Source organism: Panonychus citri, unplaced genomic scaffold, assembly GCF_014898815.1.
Source record: "Panonychus citri isolate SS breed McGregor unplaced genomic scaffold, ASM1489881v1 Contig00040, whole genome shotgun sequence".
Taxonomy (NCBI): Eukaryota; Metazoa; Arthropoda; class Arachnida; order Trombidiformes; family Tetranychidae; genus Panonychus; species Panonychus citri.
Genome location: NW_026515445.1, coordinates 1,152,446 through 1,178,978, shown reverse-complemented (window position 1 = coordinate 1,178,978; position 26,533 = coordinate 1,152,446). Strand labels below are relative to the sequence as shown.

The following is a 26,533-nucleotide window of genomic DNA, read 5'->3' as shown; positions in this document are numbered from 1 at the left end:
TGTTATCGATTATCACCATGTATTCATACCATTGATTCAGACAGAAGATTCATAATAATAATGATGAAAATGATGAAGATGGTGATGATAGTATGATTCAACATTGTGTCAGGGAAACAATGAATACGATTGTGTGGGTATTTACAATACTTCAGAGAGAAAGAGAGAGTATCTTTGTGTTTTGCAAGAGAAAAAGAAAATTTTTCTTCTCATTCTTTTCCTATTGATGTGTTTTCTATTCTGAGGATTTTGATGATGATAAATATTGATAGCCAATTAGTAATTGGTTATCATTATTGGCTACATGATAACATGATTGTTTTCAACCTTTACGAACTTTATTATCCCTCAAGGTTCTGTCAGCTGATATCTTATATCTTAAATCTAGAAAAAGAATTTTTTTTCTTTCCATTTTCTCTTCATGATATTTCATGATGGTAATAAATTAAATGAGGATGATAATAGTTCCAAGTAGCATTCAGCTTGTAAGATTATGAGTAATAATTTTGCTTCCTCTTTTCTTTTCATCCTCCCACTCCTGCCCATGTCAATATATATAACATGTTAGCCTGCAATTGAAAATCTTCAACTTGAAACTCAAATGATTCAACATGATGATCATGATGATGATATTATCCAGAAATAAAACCTTTCATAGTGATGGATAAAAAGTGGAAAAACAAAATGTGTTCAATTAGATTTAGATTTGAAATACATTACTTGTTATCGTTATCATGGTGATTACCGGTTGGAGAAAAATAAAAAATAGTAATCAAAGCATAAATTCATTAATTATTTTGCCATCATGAGGAATCATTTGTATACAACTAATTAACTCATCAAAACTGATTGTTCATTCAATTGATTCAGATGAAAGAAATGTGAAATGAAAAAGTCTCATTATTGGAATTGATTAAGAATCAAGATTGTTTCTGATTAAATATAAATCAATTTGAAAGAACTAAATTGGTTGATTGACACGATGATGATTTTTCATGTTGATATCACTTCATGGGGATGAATGTGGATCAATCTGTTGTCCACTTCTGGTCATTTGATTAATTAATAGATGGATTTTGTTACTTTCACTCAGAGTGATTTCATTTGTCTCGTTTCCATGAGCTCATGTTATTTTCTTATTACATTGATTGCTAAGTGGATTTAGATATTGTTTACTTTAGGCTTGGAATTTGTCATGTTGTTTATTTACCTGAATTGTAACTGAACTTGATGCTGGTCCGATAACACCGACTAGATTCTTGACCTTTTTCACTTGCTTAGGACACATGTAAGATGCATTGAAACGAGAACCCAAATGAAAGGGCGCATTGAGCATGGGAAATAAAGGCGAATGCGATATGGGAACGGATTCTGGAAGGAAAGATGTTGGTGATGAAGATGATGAAGAAGATGATGGATCACTTTTATCTGTATCACTTCTTTCATCAGAAGCAGCCATTGCATCTCGTATAAATTCAATTGATTGTTCAAGTGCTATCGGCGAGTACCAGCAAGAATCACGAATCTCAATTCCAAGTGTAATATTTGGTAGAATCTCTTTGTCAGCATTAATTTTATCAATCGTTTGAAATGCTGCTTCTATCCTTTGGATTCCATATTGTTCACGAATGTCACCACATAATCTGAACTGAGCCTGTTTAGCCCCGGGCGCATGATGAACGGGAAACAATGCACCCAAAACAAGATCACCCGGTATTGCGGCTACGGTGTGGCGACTTGTGGTCAAACAATTGATCAACGGTGGATAATTATTTACTATCAAAAGTATTAATAACAGGGAATGAGATTGGAAAAATGCATCTACACCAAGAGAGTACAACAAGATTAGATTCATTTGTAATTGAACAAATGTTAAAAAGGACACTTTGAGTTTTGGTTATTGAACTTTTTTCAACAATTAATATTGATTTGATTTAATTACCTATTCTAATTGTTGATGTCACAATTGATTGAGCTTGATTTGATTGAACTAATTGATTCCATGAGGAGGAAATTAAAAAAATTATGATAACATTGTAAACAATTGTAATACTGGCACTTTCCATGGCCTATCCGGATTAACTTAACAATTAACACTGATTTAATTAGTTAAACAATTTCAACGATTGTATAAACAAAAGTATAACAAAAAGTTAACAAGATAAGTAATTAATAACAGAATACATTAATTAAATACTTAATTGATTAACAGTTAACATAATTGTTAACATTAACGCAACAATGAAGCAACTAAATGATGTTGCAAGTATTTTGATGTTGATGATAATGATGTTGATTAACACAAATTATGTTGATTATTTGAAGGTTGATTGGTATTTATTGACTAAAACATGAAAATCATAATCCAATGAGGATTAATAACCTAAACTGGATTAAAGATTTAGATTACTTATCTGATAATAGATGTATTTAACTTAGCGGATCGCGAGAAAAATTTGAATCAAAAGTCGTTACTTAAAAGTAATTAATCCAGTTAAATAAGATTGAATTGAAAAAAGAAAAGAAAAACTATTCCAATTATTTATAATTGTTTTGATTATTAAGGTGATAATGATTGTGAAGATAACAATTATGACGATGTTGATGATGTTGATGATGTTGATGATGGTGAAAATGATGATAATATAAAAGAAAGGTATTTGATTTTAATGATTAAATTGCTGTTGTTGTTTCCATTACTGATTAATATGATCCACAACAATCAAACTTTTTTCCTCTCTCTTGGTGTTGATGTTTCACTTGTTATATTATCATTCAACGTACTAACTCAATGCTACAGTAAATGAAGATCAGTAGAGATGATGATATTGAGAGAGAGAGAAAGAGAAAGAGAAAGAGAAGAGAGAGAAAGAGAGAGAGAGAGAGAGAGAGAGAGAGAGAGAGGAAATAAAGGGAGAAAGTGAGATTTGATCATGTTAAGAATAAGAGATTGTCATGTGCAAGAACTTTTATCCATTTTCTAAATTCCCGCGCATAAGAACAAATTTCCAATTTCTCTTTATTATTTTCTTTCTTTCTACTAAATCGATATTTTCTTATTATCATTATTCCAAATATTATTTATATTAATGAAATTGATCTTACTCTTTCACCACAATTTCTTCAGTTCCATCTCTTTTCAGTGATTATTTACTATCATTTTATGTAAGAAAATTCATGCTCCTTTCGAAAATCTTTTAGCACTTTATTCATTCGAGGTTATTCATTGGCTCGAATTATTCTTTATTATCAGGACACGAGGCGCCTTCAATTGTTCTGTTTTGATAATGAACATTATCACTATCACTTTTTCTATGAAATATCTCGAGCTCACTAATTTTCTTCCATAACTAAAAACAATCATAATGCAAAAACACTTTATGATATTCCGGATTATAAATATTACAAGAATATTATAATCTCAATTTCTCTTCAAGCGAAAGTGTTTTGTTAAAGGCTCACAATCCTTGAGACTCTAAATTTTCAGGATTCGAATTGATTTAATCATCAAATCTGTCGATCTCTTGACATATTAATGAAATGGAATGATTTTTTTCTACTCTCCTCTAGCATAGGCAATGATCTGTTCTATTTTCCTTGGAGACAATCAACTCTTATAACTGATCATTCGAATCGAAATTTTTATTCACAATAGAAAAGACTCATCTAGACGAATAAATATCGAAATTCGTTTAGTTTTTACATGATTGTATTAACTGAACAAGGGTAGTTAATAGTGAGAAACGGCTCGAAGCTGCTAAGACAATCCGATCAACACAATTTTAGCTCGATAAAATTGTCAGTTTTTTTTATTAAGTCATTTATGATTCATTGATTATCTTCGCCCAGAGTGTTAAACATTTGAAAATATGAGGACGGAGTAGATGAATATGAGCTGGTAGTTTGAGTCTATTCTTAGCTTATCAGCTCGTACGATAGAAGTTTTCGGACGATTCAGTTAGTCACAAAGGTTAAAAAGACAAAATAATGAATCTTTTAGATGCTCTGGATAACTAGAGATGTCGCCACGTTGATTAGCAACATCAATAGATCGCAACAACTAAATATTAGGGGTTACGAATTCGAGAGTTATTGAGGCGAATTTTCCTTTCGAACTTATGATCTTATTTTAAAAAACTATTTAGTTACGATGATATTTGACTGAGAATTTCAAGTTCAGATTGGTAATGAGAAAAGAGAATATTTCTATTCTATTTCTGTGAATAAGAAAAAGAGTTTAAAAAATCAAAACTGGAAATAAAATAGATAAATTTCAATGATATAAATAATATTTGGAATAATGATAATAAGAAAATATCGATTTAGTAGAAAGAAAGAAAATAATAAAGAGAAATTGGAAATTTGTTCTTATGCGCGGGAATTTAGAAAATGGATAAAAGTTCTTGCACATGACAATCTCTTATTCTTAACATGATCAAATCTAACTTTCTCCCTTTATTTCCTCTCTCTCTCTCTCTCTCTCTTCTCTTTCTCTTTCTCTTTCTCTTTCTCTCTCTCAATATCATCATCTCTACTGATCTTCATTTACTGTAGCATTGAGTTAGTACGTTGAATGATAATATAACAAGTGAAACATCAACACCAAGAGAGAGGAAAAAAGTTTGATTGTTGTGGATCATATTAATCAGTAATGGAAACAACAACAGCAATTTAATCATTAAAATCAAATACCTTTCTTTTATATTATCATCATTTTCACCATCATCAACATCATCAACATCATCAACATCGTCATAATTGTTATCTTCACAATCATTATCACCTTAATAATCAAAACAATTATAAATAATTGGAATAGTTTTTTCAATTCAATCTTATTTAACTGGATTAATCCTATCTTAATCTGTTCAATTAGAATCAACCAGCTTGTTGCAAGTTGACATTGTGATAATCAAGTTAAATCTTAATTTGGTTTCGTCAACAATTTAACAATTCACCATTTTCCAAATTTCAAGATATCATCGTAAAGATTAGTCTAAACCAACGGAATATAATCCAAATCTAATTACCTTGTGTCCTTAACAATCAAATAGTTTATCTAATCATCAACTTAATCATCAACAGACCAATCAGCATAATCGAATTAACAAAACAAAGGTTATATTGATCATCTTTTAATTGTCTCCATTAAGATTAATTGTATCGTTACTTTTAAAGCTTACAGCAAACATAATAAATTAACTGTAGTAGTGTAATCGTAATTTAATTTCAATAATTAACGTAGTGTATTTGTTACATCAACACAATCAACATCTAAATTAGTGAATTGTTCAAGTTAAATCCAAAGGCTATGGAAAGTGCCAATACAACACAAATTGTTTACAATGTTTTCTTAATTTTGTTAATTGTTTCATCATGGAATCTTTTGATTCAGTCTAATCAAGCTCAATCTATTCCAACAGCAGTGAAAATTGGTAAGTTGATAACAATGATTCGTATTAATAGTAAACACGTAAATAGATTGTCTTGACCATTGAATCTGAATGAACTTTTCTCAATTCAATTTCCACTCTCATCTTTCAAGGTGCTTTATTCACCAAGGAGGAAAAAGATTCACAAACTGAATTAGCATTCAAATATGCTGTTTATCGGGTCAATAGGGATCCAAATATACTGCCCAATACAACTTTAGTCTATGATATACAATATGTACCTCATGATGATAGTTTTCATGCCTCCAAAAAAGGTAAGCTGATTAATCACGAGAATCTCTGAAATTTCACCATAAATATTTGTTCAACAAAGAGAAGGAAAAAAGTTCTGAACTCGGATTTTGTAGAATAGTTTTTTTTCCTTCTCTTCATTTCGATTCTATTTTTCTTTATGGTTGATCAAACGATGAAATTGCTTACTGGTCACTTTTCCTAATGAAAACAATGATAAACATGATATACTGACCATGATAACGATGATAATGATTAAGGTAAACAGTTGAGTTAAATTGTTGATAGATAAGATGAAATGTGATTATTTATCATTCAAGTTGAATTAATTGAATTGTTATGTGCGTTCAATTGTATTTTATTATTAATTGATTGTTGTTAAAGGTTATTGGTCAGTTTGTTGAGGTTTAATTTGAAAAATCAATCAACATGAAAATGACCAAAGCTAAAGAAATAAAAACAATCAATGGTCAATAATAAGCTATTACAAAGTCTAATTGTTAATGGAAAGTTTTTTTTTCTCTTGGACCAAATTTAATAAGTGAATTAACTTTTAACAAAACCAAATTAATTGCAACAATTAGAATTGATATGATGATGATTATGATCAGTATTTAGTGTCTCATTCTGTACTAATGGTTAAAACATTAAATACAAAAGAGATGAAAATAAAGATCATTAATTTGATCAACAATTAATCACAATCAGTGGAAATGTAAAATAAATGATTAGAAAAATAGATGATTAATGAGAATAAATAACAAATGAGAATCTAGGAATTAATTCAATGGGCATTCAGAGGATTCGATGAGTGTATTTATCATGAAAAGAGAGAGAGAGAGAGAAAAAAGTTCGGGAAAACTTTTATTTCTAAAAGTTCTGATAATGATTCTTAATGATGATTCTGATGATAATGATGACAATGATGATGATGATGATGATGATGATGATTAGTCTTAAGGTAAGTAAACAAAAACAAGAAGCAAATAGTCTGGGTGGGAAAAGGGAGTTTGAATCAGAAAATATAATTAATTGTAATGAGATTAAATGAATTAACTTTGAATGTGATGAATAGATTGAAATTAATTGATGAATCGCTGAACAAAAAGACAAGAAGTGTTAACAATTAGTCTTGGTTATCATTACAATCAATTAAGAATCATTGTGATGAATTAGAATTTTTTTTCTCTCCCCTCACATTACAAGTTCGATAAGTTCTAATACTCCTTTGAAGATATCAAGTTCTAGAACGATTCCCATTGGAATCGAAATGCTCTTTTTCCTAAATGGGAATAAAATATTTTCTATCCTTTTCATGGAGATAAATTGTTGTGATGATGAATAAATACTAATAGTAATTGACACTAATCACAATTAGTAAATGACATTAACTCATATTAACTAATATGTATTTCGTTAATTAAATCAACCTGTTGATTGTTATTGTAATAAATTATTTCTTGCTGATCTAATCACCAAGATACCTTAACAAGACTGATTCGATTACCATGATTATCTTTCAATTACTTATTTTGATTAATAGTCAATCTTACAAATTACAAATTCTGTTCGAACTCATATCGAACTTATTTTTTTTTTCATTCCCTTTGCTCCAACGATATGATGAACTTTTTTTCCTAATTCCAAGTTGATCCTGAACTTATCTTAAAATTGTAATTATATTATGACAATTATGATTAGAAATAGAGTGTGGGTGGAATCGAATTTTGTTTCTCTTTTATTATGAAAACAATGATAATTATTGAGAATTTACTGTTATGCTACATGAAGATTTTCGGATTCTGTTCTGGTTGATTGAGAATTGTAAGTTTCCTTAAATTCACATGGGAGACTAATGATGATAAGAAAGAAGAAAATATTGGATTGAATTAAGAATCTGTGCATAGATGAACGAAAAAAAGATGATTATGGTTCTGAGAAAGAGATTAGGAAGGAATTAGAATCAAGGAATGATTATGTTTTGTATTAGCAAAAAAATAGTTCGGTGATTTTTTTTCCTGTCTCATTATTGGTTCTATTGAAAAGACAAAAAATCGTAACCATGAGAATCCCGATTCCAAAGGTGAAATTTAGTTTTTTTTCTCTTTGTCATGGTAACATCAAATATCTCGAAAGTTTTTACTTGATGTGATTACGGAAAAGGAAGTAGAAAGGTGATGAAGAGGTTTTTTCTTTCAAATAGAAAATTATTCTTGTAGGTGAAGGGGATAAAAGCAAGAAACGATTGAGATAATAAATCCTCATCAAGAGAGAATCGTAAGAATCAAGAATCGATATCGATCTTGATGAGAATTTAGGATGAAGATGGTAGAGATAATGATGAAGAAGATGATAGCTCTCTCTCTCTCTCTCTCTCTCTCTTTCTCCTTCTCTCGCATCTTCATCAGGTTTTTTCTTCTCTTTTATGATATGATGAGTCCAATAAAAGGGTTTTCTCATTTTTCTTTTCTTTCTCATCTTTTCCGTTACCTTTTCATCTTGATCATCTTATTTCTCTTGATCAAAGATGAAAACTCTCAATAGAAGAAAAATAATGAAAGAGTTATTATCATGATAAATGGCTTCATATCTTCAGGTTTATCATCATGGCAAAGACATTGTTGAACCATCACAATGTCCTTCCAATATATAGTTATCATGATGATTATTATTATCTCGATGATAATAAATATCAGTTTAGACACTTAACGATTTACAATACATGAACTTTTACCTTGCGTTGCTTATTATCATTATTACCTTGGTTGTAAACAATAACAATTGACTTTCAATTGGTTATAAAAATTTTCTTAAACTAACCAAGTTTCATTTGTTTTCCAACAAAAAGTTCATGAAAATTTCAATACTCTGGCAAAGAAGATTGAAAGATTGAAGAAGATTTTCTGTATTTTTATGGTGAAATTTAGAAATTCATTACAACGGATTAAATAAATAATCGATAATCTAATCCTTGCAAATTTTTCTCTCTCTTAATCTCTCAGCTTGTTTCCAAATTACTTCTGGAGTAATATCAATATTTGGTCCTCAAGATCCTTTACTGGGCATTCATGTCCAGTCACTTTGTGATGCTCTCGATATACCTCATATGGAGGCTCGTCTACAGAATCTGGGTGAGGCTGGACACAGTAAAGAGTTTTCAATCAACCTCCATCCTGGTTCAGCAGCGATGTCCGATTCCCTGAGAGATTTAATAATCTACCTTAATTGGACCAAAGTTGCAGTTCTTTACGAAGATGATATGTGTAAGTTAACCATTGATTCTTATTTCAATCATTTAATCTCTTGCAACTGATAAATGTAATATGATTCAAGAAAATGGAGGAAAAAGTATCATGAAACGTTGAACATTTATATGAATTCCAGTTGATTTCTCATTGATATTATTTCATTTGTTTTCATGATGTTTGATTTGATGAATACTTTGGATAACATTCAGATGAATTGAATTCTATGATGAGTTGATCTTTTCAGTATCATGGCGATGATAATCATCTCTCTAGCATTAACTTATCAACTTTTCTTTTTATTTCTCTTTCCATCTTCATCATCCTTACAATATAATGCACAAAGACAGAGCAACAATATTGTCAATAACATGAGAAACAGAGTTACATGGGAAAAAAGATTGAAATGAGGTGGTGAGAGTGGGTGGTAGTGAGATGATAGAGGGAGAGAGACACTAAAGTGAATAAACATGAAGATGAATACATAAGATGAAGAGATGATTATGAAAAAGCTCAGAAGACGAAAAGAATTGAATAAACTGTTGTTGGTGTTGTCTATCAATTGGATGTATGAACTGAATAGTTTATGTTATAAGATGAACTCTAGTTTCGTTCTCTCTCTCTCTCTCTCATTCTTTTACTTTCATTTTCTTTTTGTCTGATCATCATCATGATCTGGGCATCAATCCAATCCCAGTGCTCAATCTTATTGAAGAGTAACATCAGAAAAGAAAAAAAAACTCGAACTGGGTGTTAACTCTTTCAACAGCAAACAAACAAACAATATTATTGAATGTTCAGGGAGGAAGGAGGAAAATCTGTCTTAGTCAGATACTCACACCCTCTTCCTCTCATCAGTATTCTGACCAGAATTTACTCAGATTGAAGATCCATGAGTATCTCTTTTTCTTTATTCTCATGCTTCCTTATTATTGTCACCCGAGAATCGGTAGTGTATCAGTATCGGAAGAGGAAGTTTCATCTTCTATTTTTTATCCTTCTCATTCTTGACTTTTTTTTAGCTCTTTCATTTTTTTCTTTTCTTTTCTATTAAATTTTTTCTCCAACCACTAACACCATCCATTCACCACCTCCTCATCCTTTTCTTTTTATTAATATGGAAACAAAGGCGATGGAAGATAATAATTGTGAGAAAAATGAAGATGAAATAAGATGATGCTTCATTGGAAGATGAAAGGAAATCACTTTTTTCCATCTAATACCATTGAATACTCACCATTCAGATTGTGATTCATTTTCATCCGATTCCACGATCCAGTTGATTTATATTCATCAGTTTCAGGGAAATAATTTCATCTTATTCTAGCATTGATATTAAATTGGTTATAAGAATTATATTCAGAATTTGACTAAATGTCCAGAATTAGAAGTGAGTTATATCATGAATCGGGTTATTTGTTTCTCGATAAATTCAAAATTGAATTTTCTTCTGTTCAAATATTGATTACATGATATTCATATTGAGTTATTAACCCAAAAAGAGTCAGAATCAGTATGTATGAAAGTAAATTCAGTGGTCAGTTTTTCCAGCATGAATTCAACCATGAATTTAAAACTTTTCTCGGTTCATATTCATCTCTCTCTCTCTCTCTTTCTCCTGTTTGGTTTTTCTTTGCGATTCTTGATTCAGTTTCATATTTATCATGTGATGATAAGGTGAAAGTTTCTCATGAAGGTGTCAAGTGTATCCACCATTTTTTCTTGATCCTCTGAAAGAATCTCCCTGTTATTATATATGAAAATTATTCCTGACGTGACAAAAGAATATGCTTGTATGCAGAATAATCTGAACAAGAAACAGAATTTGTTCAGAAGGAGAAAAAAATAGAAGAGAAAAAATTTATTGAGATTGACGTGCAATCTGAAAATCCATCTATCCGGTTACTCGGGATCATCTATGAATTTCATCCTTTTCTCTATCATCATCATCATCATCTTCTTCTTCAGGAGCTGTCATCAGTTTGACTGGTTTCATTTTATCAGGAATGGAACATTCTTCTTCCTCATCTTCATTATCTTAAATAATCTTAATATCAAGCAAAGAGATAAAGTAGCAAATGATAAAAGTGGAAGATGAAACCAGGTAGATGATGATAAGAAGGATGAAAATAGATGTGAGAGAGTAAAGAGGAAATAAGTGAGATGATGAGTAAGCTGAAAGATTTGCATCAGATGAATGATGCGAATGGAAACTCAAATGAACCATTTAACAGGTTAACCATTGGATAGAATGGATTCCATGGATTCTGTGATTCTCCGATTTCTATCCCATGGTTATTATAATAAGAGAAAAAGAAATGCTTTATATACTATAAGTATCTCTTTTTTTCAGGGATTTGGAATAATCACTTTTCCGAAGATAAGTTTACATGATGAATAGTGAATAAAGTAGCAGGTCAAACAACCGGAATTATCATGAGAAGGAAAATTTCTGAAAAGGAAAAAGAGTTCAACTTAAATTTCTAAAAGTGTCACTAAGATGGTTGAAAGTAAAAAAGAATGAAATTACTCATGATGATCAGAATGAAACATTATGATGATTAAGAGGAAAAGGAAAAGGTTAATTATAATAACAGATAATCTCTCATGAAGCATAAATGAATATTATTTTTGTTGAAATTGCAAGAAAAATGTTGAATTTCCATGAATTTACCATGTAACATTTTTCTGTTGATATTCTTTAGGTATTACTTATCCTTTTGGTCAGTTTTTTTTTCTTTCGTCAAGAAGTAATCATGCAATTGAATTCAAGGATCCATGAAAATGATAAGGAACACAAATGGTTGAAGCTGTTGAAAAGTTTCATTCAGTTTATCATCATGTTGATGATGAAAATAATATGTCACATGGAATGATGATAACTTGATTATTAATATGTATGAAGATGATAAATAAATGGACATAGGAAATGTTGGAATAAGCTCATGGCTCTCAGATTCAACTTATTCTAGAAACATTTCCATGAGCCATCAGATAATATGTGTTACTTGATGTTAATAATTTCACAAGTTAAAGTGAGAGTGAAATTTTTGGCCCTCATGAAATTAACATACCAACATAATAGTAACAATCATTGTCTTCATGAAATTTCATCCTCTCTCTCTCTCTCTCTCTCTCTCTCTCTCTCTCGCTCTCTTTCTTTCTTTCTTTAATCAGATAATTTCCATGTTGAGAGATATTTATCATGGAAGATTATTGTTCTTTGGATTTTCATATATTACTCATATTATTGAGTGAATGATTACAGGTTAATAAAGGTTGAGAAAACATTGGAATATTTGAGAGAGAATGTTTTTTTGCAATTGCAACAACATATTATGCATATTCTGTATTGTTACATGTTCATGGTGGTGGAGAAAATGATTTTCTCCTCTTTTTTTATATATACATTTCTTTCTATCAACTTTTTGTTTTACATGATTCATGGTTATCATGAATTTGTCATGTTCAGCTTAAAGTATCTCTCAGATTAATAGTAATGATAATGCTCCCGATAATTTCTCATGAAACAAGAATAAAAGTTCAGCGGAAAATGAAAACAAACACAGTTTCTTCATAAAACTGATAATATAACATGAACATTTTGAAAACTCAACTCCATGATATCTATTGCCAATCCTCTTTTCCCTATGGAACCAAAGATAAATCAACTCTGGGAATTCATTTAAATGGTAAAGGTATCATATCGATCTGGAAGAAAGAAAATATTTCAATAAACAACAACAATGTAAAGGTAAATCTTGATGTATTGGTTTGATATCTGGATAAATGTTGATTTCGAAAATGCTGCAAATTCCCAAAGGCAATTCTCATGGTGTAAATTTTTCGCCTTCTATTTTCACCCTGAATCAAGGTGGAGAAAAGTATATCTCTTAATCTGTTGATGCTCTGAAATTCATTGCGTTTTCTGTTCTACTTGCAAACCAGGAAATTTACATGAACATTTACATTTATCATGAACTTGCAAAAAATTATCAATTCTCAGTTGAACTTTTTTCCCCTGATTCATTCTGCAAACTGTCAAATTTTTCCCTACAAATTCGATAAAAGTTCATTTGATATTCATTGTTTTCATCTTTCTTTTCTGTCTCTTGGCACAAATTAGCGCTCATTGGACTTCAAGAATTGGTCAAGCCTCCATTACCCAAAAATGTTCAATTCGTTTTCCGAAAAACTGAACCAAAGATATTCAGGGAAACCCTGAGGGATATTAAGAATCGCAACATCTACTCGTTAATTGTTGACACTAAACCGGAAAGTCTTCCATCACTATTAACTGCGGTAAGTGGATTCTATTAATACCTTACAATTAACTAAATCGTTCAGTTGTTTAAATGAAAATTCTGTTTCAATTGAGAAATTTACTTTTCCTTTTTCTTGCCAATTCATATGATTCAATGAATCAAATTCAATTCGTCATGATGATACTGAATATCATCAACTACAATCATTTTGTTATTTTATCATGAAAATTAATCATCTCTCTGTTTGTTCAAATATTTTGATTGAATATGAAAAAAAGAAAAATCATCTCGATGAGGTTTTAACTGTTTACTCAATCATATCCATCATGATGATGGTAATAATCTGATGAATATTCTGGTCACGAGTAGGAATTGAATCTCAACTCATTGAATGTAAACCAAGATTTTACAATTCACTGGGAATGATTTACATTTTTCTCAGCCACCAAAAAGAGACAAACAGTTTCTGGGTTAATAGATTAACATGATTAATAACAAGATGATAGATGAATGATCCACCTATGAAATTTATCATTTCATGATAAAAGTTCAGTGATATAAGATATTCAATCTTTAATCTATAACTTTGTGTTCAACTTATTAATCAACATGTTGCTCTTGTTTGTGTTTCTATTACGATTGTATTATTATAATGTGAAAGTGAAATTGATGATAACAATTAGTTATCCAAATTAACTTGCAAATTAAATGTTAATTAACTTGGGCGAGGATATTAGTTACCTCCTAGATAATTTACTCAGTATATATTCAATTGAATTATCTTACAGAATGTTGAATATATTACCATGAACTTTAAGAAGATGAAGATGATTCTTAGTTAGATTTCAATCTTTCTATTTTGTTTTCTTCAATTGAATAACAAGCTTGAAGAAGAGGAAAAGAAGCAATTATTTCCCAGAATTGGAAATTCTTTCCTTTATCTGGAATTCTAAGAATAAACTGAAAATTCTCAAATAAAAATGAACAGGAGACTCTAAAAGAATGACCAACATGATGATGATCATATTGGAACAATGATCAATTTTTGTAAAGAAACTCCAAGAGTTTTGTTTGATTTTCAAGGTCTAATGTGTATTGAGAATTGTAATAGATGATTGTTTGCAGAATCGAAAATAAGAAGAAAAAAGTTCTGATCCCAATGATTTGCGATTCTGATGATTAGGGTGAAAGTGAAACTATCAGGAGCTTTCGATATTACTTTCATATGAGAATCAATGTTTCTCAAAGGCTTCAACACTCGAAGGAAAATCTTCTGTGAAGGAGATAATGTTTTCTCTTTGACTGGACATTGGTCTTCACTTTGCTGATTATAATACTAGTTTCATTTTCGTAATCTCCATTTCTCACCTTTCTCTTTAAAAGGTATTCCCAGAATTCTGATAATAAAAAAAAGATTATTATTTTAACTTGAACAAACCTTGAGATGTTATCATTTCCATGATATATTGAATACTCATCATAAAGTCATTATTATCCTTAGATTTATTAGTTTGTCGTCTTTGATCAAATTTCTTGGAATCGAAAAATTTTACCCGAAAATTGTATTGATATTTATCATTGACATTCTTTCTCAAAAGTTCTGATAATTCCTTGTGGGTATTGGGTTGGGTTTTCTCTTGAGGTTATTTGGTTTGTATCTTTGAGGAGAAAAATAGATAACAATATCAGTAGAAGAATAAAAAAATTCCATCTTATAATGGGTAGAAAATGAAAAATTTGGAAAAAATTCTCTTCTTTCGGTTTATTCTCATAGAAATTTTTTTTCAAAAGATTTCAACATGATGATGGAATCGATGATCAATTGATACTGAGAATGTAATACAATGTTTACATGATATGTTTTGATATTAATTTCAATCAATTTATCAATTCCTCTTCAATTACTCAGTTTAGTTTCTGTGAAAAAATCTTCAACTATCCCCTGAATCTAATCAGCTGAGTAAAATTCATTGATCAGCTAGAATCATGATATTGACTCAGTTAAACAGCGACCAGATAAAATTTTGGAAAGATAAATATTCTGAACGAAAATTTATATTAATACATTTGAATATAAGTGAATTATTATCAGTAACAATATGAACAAATAAATCTTATTGTGAAATTTCAATCAATGCTCAATTAGAACTCAAAATTGAGACAAGACAGAAATTTTCACCATGAACTCACAAGAGTAACATGAAATATTTTTTGAACTTTGCCTCGTCTGATGCACCACCATGAAACATGATAATATTAAAATTGAACATTTCAACTTAGAGTATCTGGTTTACTCATTTTATCATCCTAAAATTTCATGTGGGTTTCAACTTATACAATTCTCAATCGGTGTTAAATTTGAGCCTATTCTTGTTATACGTTTGCATGAATACCCACAGAACTTTTTTTGCTCAAAATGAACTAAACACTTTTAATAAACTGTTACATAGATTAAACTAGGAAAGTTGTTTCAAATTTTAAGTCTATCAAGATTATTATCCTTGTTTTATCACCAAAGGTAATGAGGTTATCATGAAATATGATGATTCAAATGGAAATGATGATTTCATTTACCATCCTGAGCATTTACATCAAGCTCCATGTATATTGTTACAGAAACTGGAGCATTGTTTTTGTTAGATGATAATAATGAAATTACAATAGGCGAAAACAATGGAATCGAGTGCATGATAACCATTATATTGAGGTGAATCTTTTCCAGGAAGGTTGAAAAAAAATTCGAGAACTTTTTCTGTTCATTCGCACCGATGAATACTTTTATCTCTATCTCTCCCTCTGAATTTGTTGTTGGCTCAATTCTTAGATTGTTGTTGTTTTTGTTGTTCCAACCATTTAGAAGTAATTTTCCTCTGATGAACTTTTTTTGCATTTTCTCACTGAATCTGAGGATCGATTATCAGTTTAAATAGTTGATATAACAAAAGATCAACTAGAATATGAATATGACAAAAGAGTCATCCAAGTAGAATGTTATTCTGATTAAGAAAAAGAGACCATGGGAGGTAATTCACCTTCGTTCACACTTACGTTTTTAGCTTGAGACTTAATTACAGTTCATTTGGTTAATAAACAATCAGGTATCTTGAGACAATCAAGAGATCAGTTTATTCATTATAAATTAGTCTCTTGGTGATAATTGAGTTTCCTCTTGGTTATCGTTGATAATATCAGCTTTTTTTGTGATAGAATGAATTTTAAGAAGTTGATTGTGCTGTTATCTTCCGAGGTGTATTAACAAATTCATTTGTGAGGTCAACTTGAAATTTAAGTGATTCTGCCCAATCAACATATAGAAATTTTTTGAACGAAAAAGGCAAAATTTTGACTCTTTTTTGAGTCAATGATTGACTCAAAATCTGTCAAAATGATTTTGAATAAAAGAGTCAAAAAGATTCAAAATTTTGTCTAAATTGAGTCTAAGAAATTTTGAAATTTAAAGATTCTCATAATTATTTTTCTAAGTTCGCGGGTTGAAAATTGAAAAAAAGATCACAACATTTAGCGCTGGATTCAAAGACAAAACATTTTAATGTTGAAAATAATTTTTTCAAGAACTTGGAATTTCATATTTCTACTGTATAAAATGATATGATCTGATTACAGAGATCATAACTGATTGAATAGAATTTGGAATAGAATAGAATTTGGAATAGATAACATTGATAAATTTTCAGTAAATGATGTATAAAATATGGAAGTATCGAATTGCTTATAAAAGGTGAACAAAATAGTTTCTAAATTCTTTGATCTCATTGGATTGTATTTTCAATGATCATGGTGATTCCATTGGCTTAATTTCTTGCGAGTAATCCATGATCTCTACTTCTATTGACGAATCTTCGGTTGAATTTTTAAATTTCTCATATAAACAATTGGCTTGAAAAATTTCCTTCAATGGTTGATCTTTGATTTTCTTTACACTTGTTTCTTGGATATACATTTTAAAATCTTTTTCCTTTAGAATTATTTTTCGTTTAATTTTCTTTTGAATAGATCCATTGATTATCCTTGAAGTTGTTTTATTGATAAATTGAGATCCTGATTCTGACAATTAAAAAATCAGTAGAAAGTTAGAAAATATGTTTTGTCAATATGATTGAGATTTGAATCAAAAAAAGCTTTTTCACAAAAGAAACTCACTTTTAGCCATTTGATGAACACAAGAAAATTATTGAACAATGATGAAGGATGATAATGAAGAAGATAAAAATGATACAGATGAAAATAGAACTATCAAAGATCAATAATTGAATGTTTGATTAAGATCCAAGATTAACACTGGAGGAAAATAAAAGTAAACAGAAGAAAACGAAAGAAAAAGCTAAAATTTGAGAGAATCAATAGCTTTTCAATGTTATTTTGTTTAGTAGATTTGGTGAAATAGAAAATCTAAAATTTGATCAAGATTCTTTTGATTAATGAGAAAATTTTATGCACACAGATGATCACTGATGTTAGAAGTTCACAAAAAATATAAAGAGAATAATTAATAACAAAAATCACAAGAAAAAAAAGCACAAGAAAAAGAGAACTGCAAAATGTGAGTTTCGCTTGGAGAAAAGAAAAAGCTAATTTGATTCAGTAGTTGACCAGAAAAGGCTCGACAAGTAGATCTCGGTGGTACTTGAAATGGAACTTAGTACTTTTGATTATGAAACATTTCTTGGTCTTTTCTGTTAGCTTGATGATCTTTTTTTCTTTTCCAATAGATTTCACTTCATGAAACTGAGGCAAGTTAAAGACATAAGATCCACAAGTTCCTTTGAAATTCACTTTGATGGGAATTGTTTCAATTCTATCACAGAGAGAAAATATTGTTGAGTTAGATTGAAATATGAATTCTATTCTGAAGAAACTTTTACCATGTTCAACAATAGAGTCACAACACAATTTATCTTCTCCATAGGTGATGGTGGAAAATCTTTTATCATTGATTTTAACAGATTTCAAGAAAAAATAAGAAGCATCAAAAGTAGAATTCATTAGATCTTTGATTGTTTGATGAATATGATTTGACGGAAGATTATTTTCTCTGATTGAAACTATTTGATCCGAATAATTTGAATTCCAATTGAGCCTTGAAACGAGACCAAAATCTTTTTTTTCTCTTTCCAAGAGAGGCCAAGTTAGTATAGAATTCAAGATTTCATCATAACGAAAATCATTTATGAAAATTCTAACCAGAGACTGGGCAATGTTCGAAGATCGTCGAACTTTGTCTTTCAAAATTCCCATATAGTTTTCCAATGGATACGAAGAGATGTTCTTTGTTGGTCCAAGATTTTTGACAGAGTCAGGTAGGTGTGACAATATATGGAGATTGTAAGACATGAAAGATGTTCCATAATATTCCAAGACTCCATTTTGAAATTCACATATAAGATTTTTCAACTCTGATATTGAATTCTGTTCTATTGGTCCACTGTGCGATAGTTGCAAGATTTTCACAAAACAAAGGAGATGATTCAAAATTTTCGGCTTGAGCAGTCCTTTCAAGGTTCCGAGAGAGTAATAAGCAAGGAAAGCATCATATTCTGAGCTTTTCCAATACTTAATCTGGTCAAGATCTCGTGGTTTTCTCGTGACATCTGATGGAACTTTGATGTCCATGATTCTTTTCGAAAGCTCTTTCCTGAAGAAATTTTTATCAACTCTTGTTTCAAAGATATTTGAACTAGTTTCTCCGAACCATCCTCGTAATATCATCCCACGAAAAATGCCTAGAATCATGCAGTGCATGTATTCAACAGCCACTCCATCGACAATGTTGAAACTGTCCAAATTAAGAAGAGGAGAACCACCAATTATTCCATAAAAGCGAGAAAGTTGTATTTCGGAGAGACTTTCATTATCACTTGATCTTAGATGGTTAAATTGAAGAAAATCGTTCTTGGTTCTTTTCAACGGATGGATTTGGGTTTCTTGTAGGTTTGGGTAGAATCTTGATCCTTGAGATGTAGACGCTTGAATTAAACACCAGTCACATCCATGGATGTGATTATATTGTCTAACACTGCGTAAAAAAGCTCTCATCGGAGCATCAGCAACTAATCCAATAACATGAAAGGTAGCTCGAGATTCAATATTAAATTCGTTTTTCCATGAAACAGGATCTTTTTCTAGCATTTGAAGCTCATCACATATTGGACCAAGATAAGTTTCAACAGCTGGTTTCACTTTGCCAACGAATAAACCAACTAAAAGAAAATGTCTCCTTCGAAACTCTGGTCTTAGTTCATTGATCGAGACGAAAATTGGAAATATTTTCACATTAGAACTGTTTCAGCTTGAACTTCGTCTGAATGGAGTTAATGTGATTTTGAAATTTCACTCTGTGAATTAGCTTTACATTCACTAGCTAGGCCTGCATTTGAAATGTCGATTATTGATGCTTCATTTGAAGATCTCATCCATTGAGAATCAGGAATCAAGGGTAAATGATTCTGTAACTGGTCTTTCAATTGGATATGTAAAAAATATTTATCATTTTTCAAATTTGCCTCTAGAATCTCTTGTTCACATTCAAAAGATCCATAACTAGATGGTTCACCGAAAAATGGCCCATGACTATGTTGTTTATCACAAAGTATATAAACACCAATCTTATTGTCTTTGGATCTTTTATCCCATAAATATCGAACACTGGGTAGAATAACAGGATCGCAGGAGAATCTTCGATTTACATTGTTGAATAAATTTATCACATTCTCAGCAGCGGCTAATGTTAATTTACATTTACTCAATAAAGCGGAAACAAGAACCTCATTGTAAATGGCTTTTCTTATTATCTGTGTAGACTCTGGATCTTCCGAGAAATGGGAATCACTAGAACTATTATCTTCGATGTTAGAAAAATTTGGTTCATGATCACTAAATAGACCAAATTCATAACTAGAAGACCTTGTTGATGATGGTGAATCTTGTAGATCAGGAATTGAATCAATATATTCTAATTGTTGAATAGAATGAGCTTTTCTCTTTCTTCTGTTAACACTTCTAGTTGTAATGGAACACATTTTAGATATTTGATACTTAATCTTACTAGTAAACAATATCAACTAAGCACAAGAACAAATATGAAAACAGATCAATTAACTTTTATTAACAATTAACTATTTAAATTTGAAGATTAAACTAAATTAAACAGAAAAGCTTCTTTAGAATAGAAAATTAATTTTGTTCTATTCTAAAGTAAATTTAGAATAGAATGATTTAAATGTTCTATTCTCTTTGTTGCTATGGCAACTTAATCTTTCTCTTATCAGCGGAAATTAGAAATTAGATTAAATTTTATCTAATCAAAAAAGGAAGTTGATTTTAAATCTTTTAAATCAATTGTTTTAATTTTTCCACGTTTTTATTAAATTTACCAAATGGTTAAGACAACGACCATCTTTAAGTGTTTGTGAAAGTGTTTTTAGTTTTTTTATGGACACTGATCAACGAAAGTGTTACAATTTACGAATCTCACCAAGACAAAGTACAGGAAAGCCAAAATTTCTTTTTAACCAAACAACCATAATTGGTTCATTGTGTAATCTCATGGCTAATGAAAAAGTGATTGTTGCTTTGACTCGGGTCAAGGATAAAGGAGAAACTGAGCAATCAATTCCAATAGGATTCAAGATCCAAAAAACTATGATCCCAAATGATATTAAACCCGAAAGGGTTCATGCAAATAACATTGTTAATATACAAGTTTTTGGAGGGAAACCTTTACCAGCGATGATCGTTTGCGTAGGAGGTAAGTTCTAAATAATATTTCTTGAGTAGAATCATTGATATTTTATCTTTTTTTCTAGATGATTCTCAAGATATCATGGCTATTTACAAATCATTTTGTTCTAGAGTCAAAGACAAGAAACTTCCATGTTTAGCAAAAAAATCAATCATTGGTTAGCGGTTTCTAACATCATGGTAAATAGAATTCCAAAATCAAGTTTCAAACATGTGGCGATCAAAGACTTCAACGCTTTCATCAGTCATGTTAACTCAGTAACAAGGACATCTAGAGATGCTAAAAAAGACCATGAACTAGTTCACCTTTCCGATGACAGTTCCTCTGCTACTAAGGTTCAATCTACTTCAACTGAAACTGGGTCGACATCAATTCAACTAAATTTCGAGAATCAATTTTCTTCAATTGAACAAGATAAAGGAAATATTAAAGATCTTGTCAAGGTAACTAGAGACAGAATCAAAAAGTTTAAAGCTATGGCCATCAATCTTCCTCCGAGTTCGCCGAATTTTCTTCTCTTCATTGAATCAGCTCAGATTCATAACAACTTATTGGAAATCGTTGATCATGTCGGAAGATCAACTTCAGTTTCTAAGCAAGAAACATTCAGTGAAACATCAGCTACTTGTGATATTCATATAATTAATGAAGAAGATAAAACAAAGGAGCTTGGAAACATAATGTTGATCGAAGGTCTTTACCTGTAAGATCATCGAAGTATAAAAAGCTATGGCCTCTTCCTTCTTCTTACCAAGATCGTGAACCTTCACAAGTAATCGCAACACTTGCGAAAATGTGCTTTCCTGACCATTGGATCACTGGAGTAACTCTGAAAGGATCTGGTGGTCGAAAATCACTCCTGGAGCTATGGAATCATGATGATCCGTTGAAATGTCCAGTTTCTGGAGAAGTTGATAAGCGACGTGGATCAGATCGTTATCAAGCTCTTATTGACCACACTATGAGGAAATGTGGTAAAAATCTTACGATTCTGGTACAGAAAACATCTTGGTACTGTCCTCTCGAAAGCTATTCACTACAAGAGAACTAAGATCTTGACAGCAAAAGGGTGGGATGATATGGATGAAACATCATCAGATGATCTTGGTGAGAGAATCGAAAGTGATAGAGAGGAAAATGAAGATGATGACGAGGATGAAGTTATACCCCCACCAAAAAATCGAAGATTGCAAACACAATCGTCGCAAAAACAATTGGCCAAAAACACGAGAAAAAGTGGAATCATAATGCCAGAAGTTTCTATGGTCATTGGATCTCCAGTACAAATACATAATCAAGATGATGCTCAAGAGGCCGAGGAAGATATAACTGAGACTGATGAAGGTTTGAATCATGATATCAGTGAAATGAAAAACCAAGATACTGAAAATATCCGAGATAATGAATCTAAGAAAAATGAATCTGCAAATATCGAAAAACCAGAATCTCAAGACGAGGAAACCCAAGACGCTAAAGAAACAGAATTAGAAATGCAATCTAACAATGATAATTTGATGAGTGAAAAACCAGGTACAAGTGGAATTCAAAACGAAGCCAAAGACAAAGAAAAATCGAAGATCTTAGATTTAAATCTACGTATGATCGGTGAAAGTGTTGATCAAAAATCTAATTTGAAAGGAGAGCGCGTTACTCAATCACAGAGTAGTGATGATTTCGAGTTCGATGATGATGATGAAGTTCTAAATACTATTGTTTTTGAAGATGAAGAGGAAAATAATTCTCCAAATTTTCTCGCAGTTTCTCCTCCGAATCCTATTTTTTCACCAAAGGCTCAAAATGTTCCACTCATTCACAACAAAAATGAAGAAACGACTTCTGAAGCTCCAATACGGTCATCTACACCTCTAGGTAAGTTACATATCCATGAAAATCTGATGATCTTTGATTAATCGAACCAGAATCTTTTTTCCCAGATTCAGAAAATGCGAAGGCTAAAGAATCCACCGCAGATGAATCAGGAATCGTTGTAAGTGGGTCTGAAAAAAGCTTTCAACAAGAGGAAATTCCTGCTACTCAGCCAATACCAAGTGAATCAAATTTTCAAAAAAGGAAACAAATGATCATGGATTCTGGAAAGTCCAAGAAAATAAGAGGTGAAGGAGAAAATCAAAGTTGTGATGAAACTTCCAATAGCTCAAGTGTTTCGGAAACAAAATCTGCTGCATCGAGTGAATCGGCTGGTAAAATCAAGCTAATGGATCAAAAGACCTTGGATTTCTTGAAGGATCCAGCCAATGCTTCATTCTTACAGCAAATACTTGCTGCTAGCAAATCAGAACCGAATCTCGTTTCTAAAAATGATCAACTGATTTGATTAGGTAATTTTCAAATTTTGTTTCTCAATAACAAACAAAGACAAATTATTCTAGATATTTGTCCTTGTAAAATTAGAGTTATAATCAATTCATTTTCATTGGCTAAGAGAACTTAATCAACTCAATTATTACCTTTTCCAATTATTTTCTAATTTTTGAACCTTTTTTTGAAATTTTTGAAATTCAAATACTAATCTTCCATTTTCATAAAATGTAACCAATCAACACAATGATCACTAATTAGTGATTTAATCGAGAACAAAAGAAGGTAAATCATTTGTCGACAAAAATAAATCTTCATTCACTTTTCAATGTTCACCTTCAGTGTTTATGTTCTAATATCATAGTTCATCATGTCTAGTTTGTCTCCGGATCTTTCCATTCCTCATTCATCTCGATCTGTTTCAGTGAAATCATTCCCTACAAAATCAAAACAAAAGATCTCAACTGGATTGAACAAGAATCTCAAAGTTTTTGGAAATTTTAAACGACATAAACCTTCAGCTTCTGTTAATGTGAGCCAAATCAACGAGAAAAATGATCTACAAACCGCGACTGAGACGCGAATTGATTTGATATTAGATCAAGCGTCAAAAAACGACGATCAATGTTCTCAATCAACACTCAACATTACTCAGAAGCTGGATCAAAGTTTATTGTTTGCCATTGTTTTTCCATTCATCATTTGTGACGGTGAAAAGATTCAACAACCAATATTAGTCAAGCTTCAGAAATCTATTTTCTTTGACACCGGGATCAATTTACCATTCGGATCTTTTTCGGATATGAAAATCAACTGTTTCAAGTTTAAAATAAAAAAATATTGTTTTAGAGGACGTATTATGGCTTTGGGAGGTGAGTTCGTGCCACTGTACTTAAAAATTCAGTGAGTAAAAGTAAATCTTTTCTCCAAGATTCTCCACTAGATTTGAAAGTTTGTCTTCAAGAAAATTTAATGTCGATTCCAATCTGGAAAGGTTTACCAAAGATGAAGCGAGTCGAGAAGGGAATCACTGAATTTACTCATTGCCCACTTGAAGACGAAGATGATATTCCATCATATCGAGTATTAAGTGAACTTGAGGCTGATGATCTTTTTTCTACAGGATTGAGCAGCCCTTCGGAAAGAGATAATCGAGCTGGTTCAAAGATAACTAAAGAAGTGGAATCTGACAATGTTTTCCAAAACAGTTTGGATCAAGAAGATGAGAATAAAAAGAAAAAGCAAACAGAAAAAGATCTTTTTAACGCTTCGAGTAACGATGATCGTCCTGATCTTACGTCTATTGATTCCACTATGGATAAAATTAACAGTCAGATTAATGATCTCAATATTAGAAAGAACATTTTATCGAATCATGATACCACAGGTTGTATATTGATATCTATCATAAACGTTTTGGATGACTTTCGAAAGATCATTGATCTAAAAAAAGAAAATGAGCTTGATTTTTCTTTTACAGTTCCGCAAAATGATTCTACATATAAAATAAGTATCAAGGTAAATTTGTTGAAGCTTTTTTTGTGAATACAAACACTAATTCATTTTTTCATTCATAGAATCAAATATTTCTAGAAGGTTTAATTCAGCTTGATTTAGATCTTTATGAAGCTGCAACTAGACAGGCAAAGCCTAACAATCCAGCTTCTTTGGTTTATTCAATTGTGAAACTGTCCTTTCCAAGATCATATTTCGAAGACGTTGTTCTTGGAAAAAAGTTCTATGATAAAAATGAATTCAATGATCTAATTCAAAGAAAGAACAAGATCAAAAGATCAAATATCCTCTTGCTTTTATTTGAGTTTCAAAGACCCATTTAAAGCAAGCTACAAGGAACGTCTGATCACAAACTTGGTCATGAAAGGATCCGAGCTTTTTCAGTGAGTTTATTTACTAAAACTAACTGAATTGTTTGGATCATTTTATAATCGTTATCTTAATTTCTTAGATCATATTTTCAGGAAATCAAAGATATTCACTTACTCAAAAGAAGCAGAGAGATCAAAGCGAAGAAGAATGATGAAAGAACTATGTGCTTTAAACACTGAACTTTCCAGGAAAAACGACGCAGAAAATGTGAATCATGATCATCCATATGTTGAACCAAGAACATTTGACTTTGAGTGCTTCGAGGATATTGTCTGATACTTTGATCAAAGAAACTGTAACTGTAACTTCCATTATCATGGAATATTCAAACAAAATTGTCTTCTTCGTTTTTTGTTCTATTAAATTTGATTTAAAAATAGTTATCAACTTTCCAGTTTCTTGAACGCGAACATTTTCAAATGATCATGTTGATTTGCTTTTGAAGATTTTCAATAGATTCTGAATTGCTTGGTAACTTAGAACTTTGATCCGCGAATGAAAACAATGAATGGGAATTTCTTGTTTCAATATTCCCTCTCATTTCCCATAAAACCAGTTTCTAAGAACCACAAAAGCAATGGATTCATCGATTCATAGATCTTTTGTCTTTGAGCCTTTTTGGTTGATCAATTGATCAAAAGACTCAAAAAGACGCAAAAGACTCATTTGACTGGAAAGAGTCAATTTTGAATCATTATGAGTCCTTTTGACTGGATCTGAAGTCAAAAGATTCTCTTATTGTTCAAAATTGACTTTTCTGTCAAAATTGAGTCAATTTATGTCAAAAAAAATTGAGTCAAAATTGAGTCAAAACGTCCCAAACAACCTGTTTTTTGACTCATTTTTGACTCCTCACTGTTGATTGTGATTATCAAATAAATATTATGTTTAGGTTAAGGTGAAGGTTATTTGCTGATATTTCAAGTGTACTACTGATTTCATGGAGGTAAGTTGTAGTTTGTTCATCGTGACTCTTGAATTTAGCTTCATTATCAATGGTAATCAAATACATATAAACTCATTTACAAGAATGGCAATTTATTAAGAGGTTTTCTTGATGTTCTGACAAATTCAGTAACTTATCAGAACAACTAACTTATCGAAATGATTTTTGGAATGATAGAAGTCAATAGAGAAAAGGAGAAAGACTCTAAGATGATGAAGATAAATTTAGGACTAAAAATGAAGGTGCAAGAAGGAAATAAAGTTAATGTTATATTGGCTTGAGGGATATTAACTGTTGGTGAAAAAAAGGTATTCTCAGTGTATAGAAATTGTGTGATAACAATGTTGAAGAAAATCGGAATGACTTTCTAAGGAAAATGTCTCCTTATTTGCCCCTTTCTCTTTCTTTCCTTGTGTATGCTCTCCCGT

At 30.9% G+C, this 26,533-nt stretch overlaps 2 protein-coding genes across 2 annotated transcripts in view; one reads left to right on the top strand and one right to left on the bottom strand.

Moving 5' to 3' along the window:
• LOC128397726 (metabotropic glutamate receptor 1-like) overlaps positions 1 to 2,789 on the bottom strand; it is a 29,661-nt gene extending 26,872 nt beyond the window's left edge. Inside the window, exons 1-2 of the mRNA XM_053358472.1 lie at positions 1,943 to 2,789; positions 1,211 to 1,821 (exon numbers count right to left, since the gene is read on the bottom strand). Coding sequence (XP_053214447.1) covers positions 1,211 to 1,821; positions 1,943 to 2,066 — 735 coding nt within the window. The 5' untranslated portion in view covers positions 2,067 to 2,789. The remainder of the gene's footprint in view (positions 1 to 1,210; positions 1,822 to 1,942) is intronic.
• A 1,772-nt stretch (positions 2,790 to 4,561) lies between these two features.
• Positions 4,562 to 26,533, top strand: part of LOC128397727 (glutamate receptor ionotropic, kainate 2-like) — a 44,196-nt gene continuing 22,224 nt past the window's right edge. The window contains exons 1-4 of the mRNA XM_053358473.1: positions 4,562 to 5,435; positions 5,546 to 5,707; positions 8,687 to 8,947; positions 13,056 to 13,231. Of these exons, the coding sequence (XP_053214448.1) occupies positions 5,312 to 5,435; positions 5,546 to 5,707; positions 8,687 to 8,947; positions 13,056 to 13,231 (723 nt within the window). The 5' untranslated portion in view covers positions 4,562 to 5,311. The remainder of the gene's footprint in view (positions 5,436 to 5,545; positions 5,708 to 8,686; positions 8,948 to 13,055; positions 13,232 to 26,533) is intronic.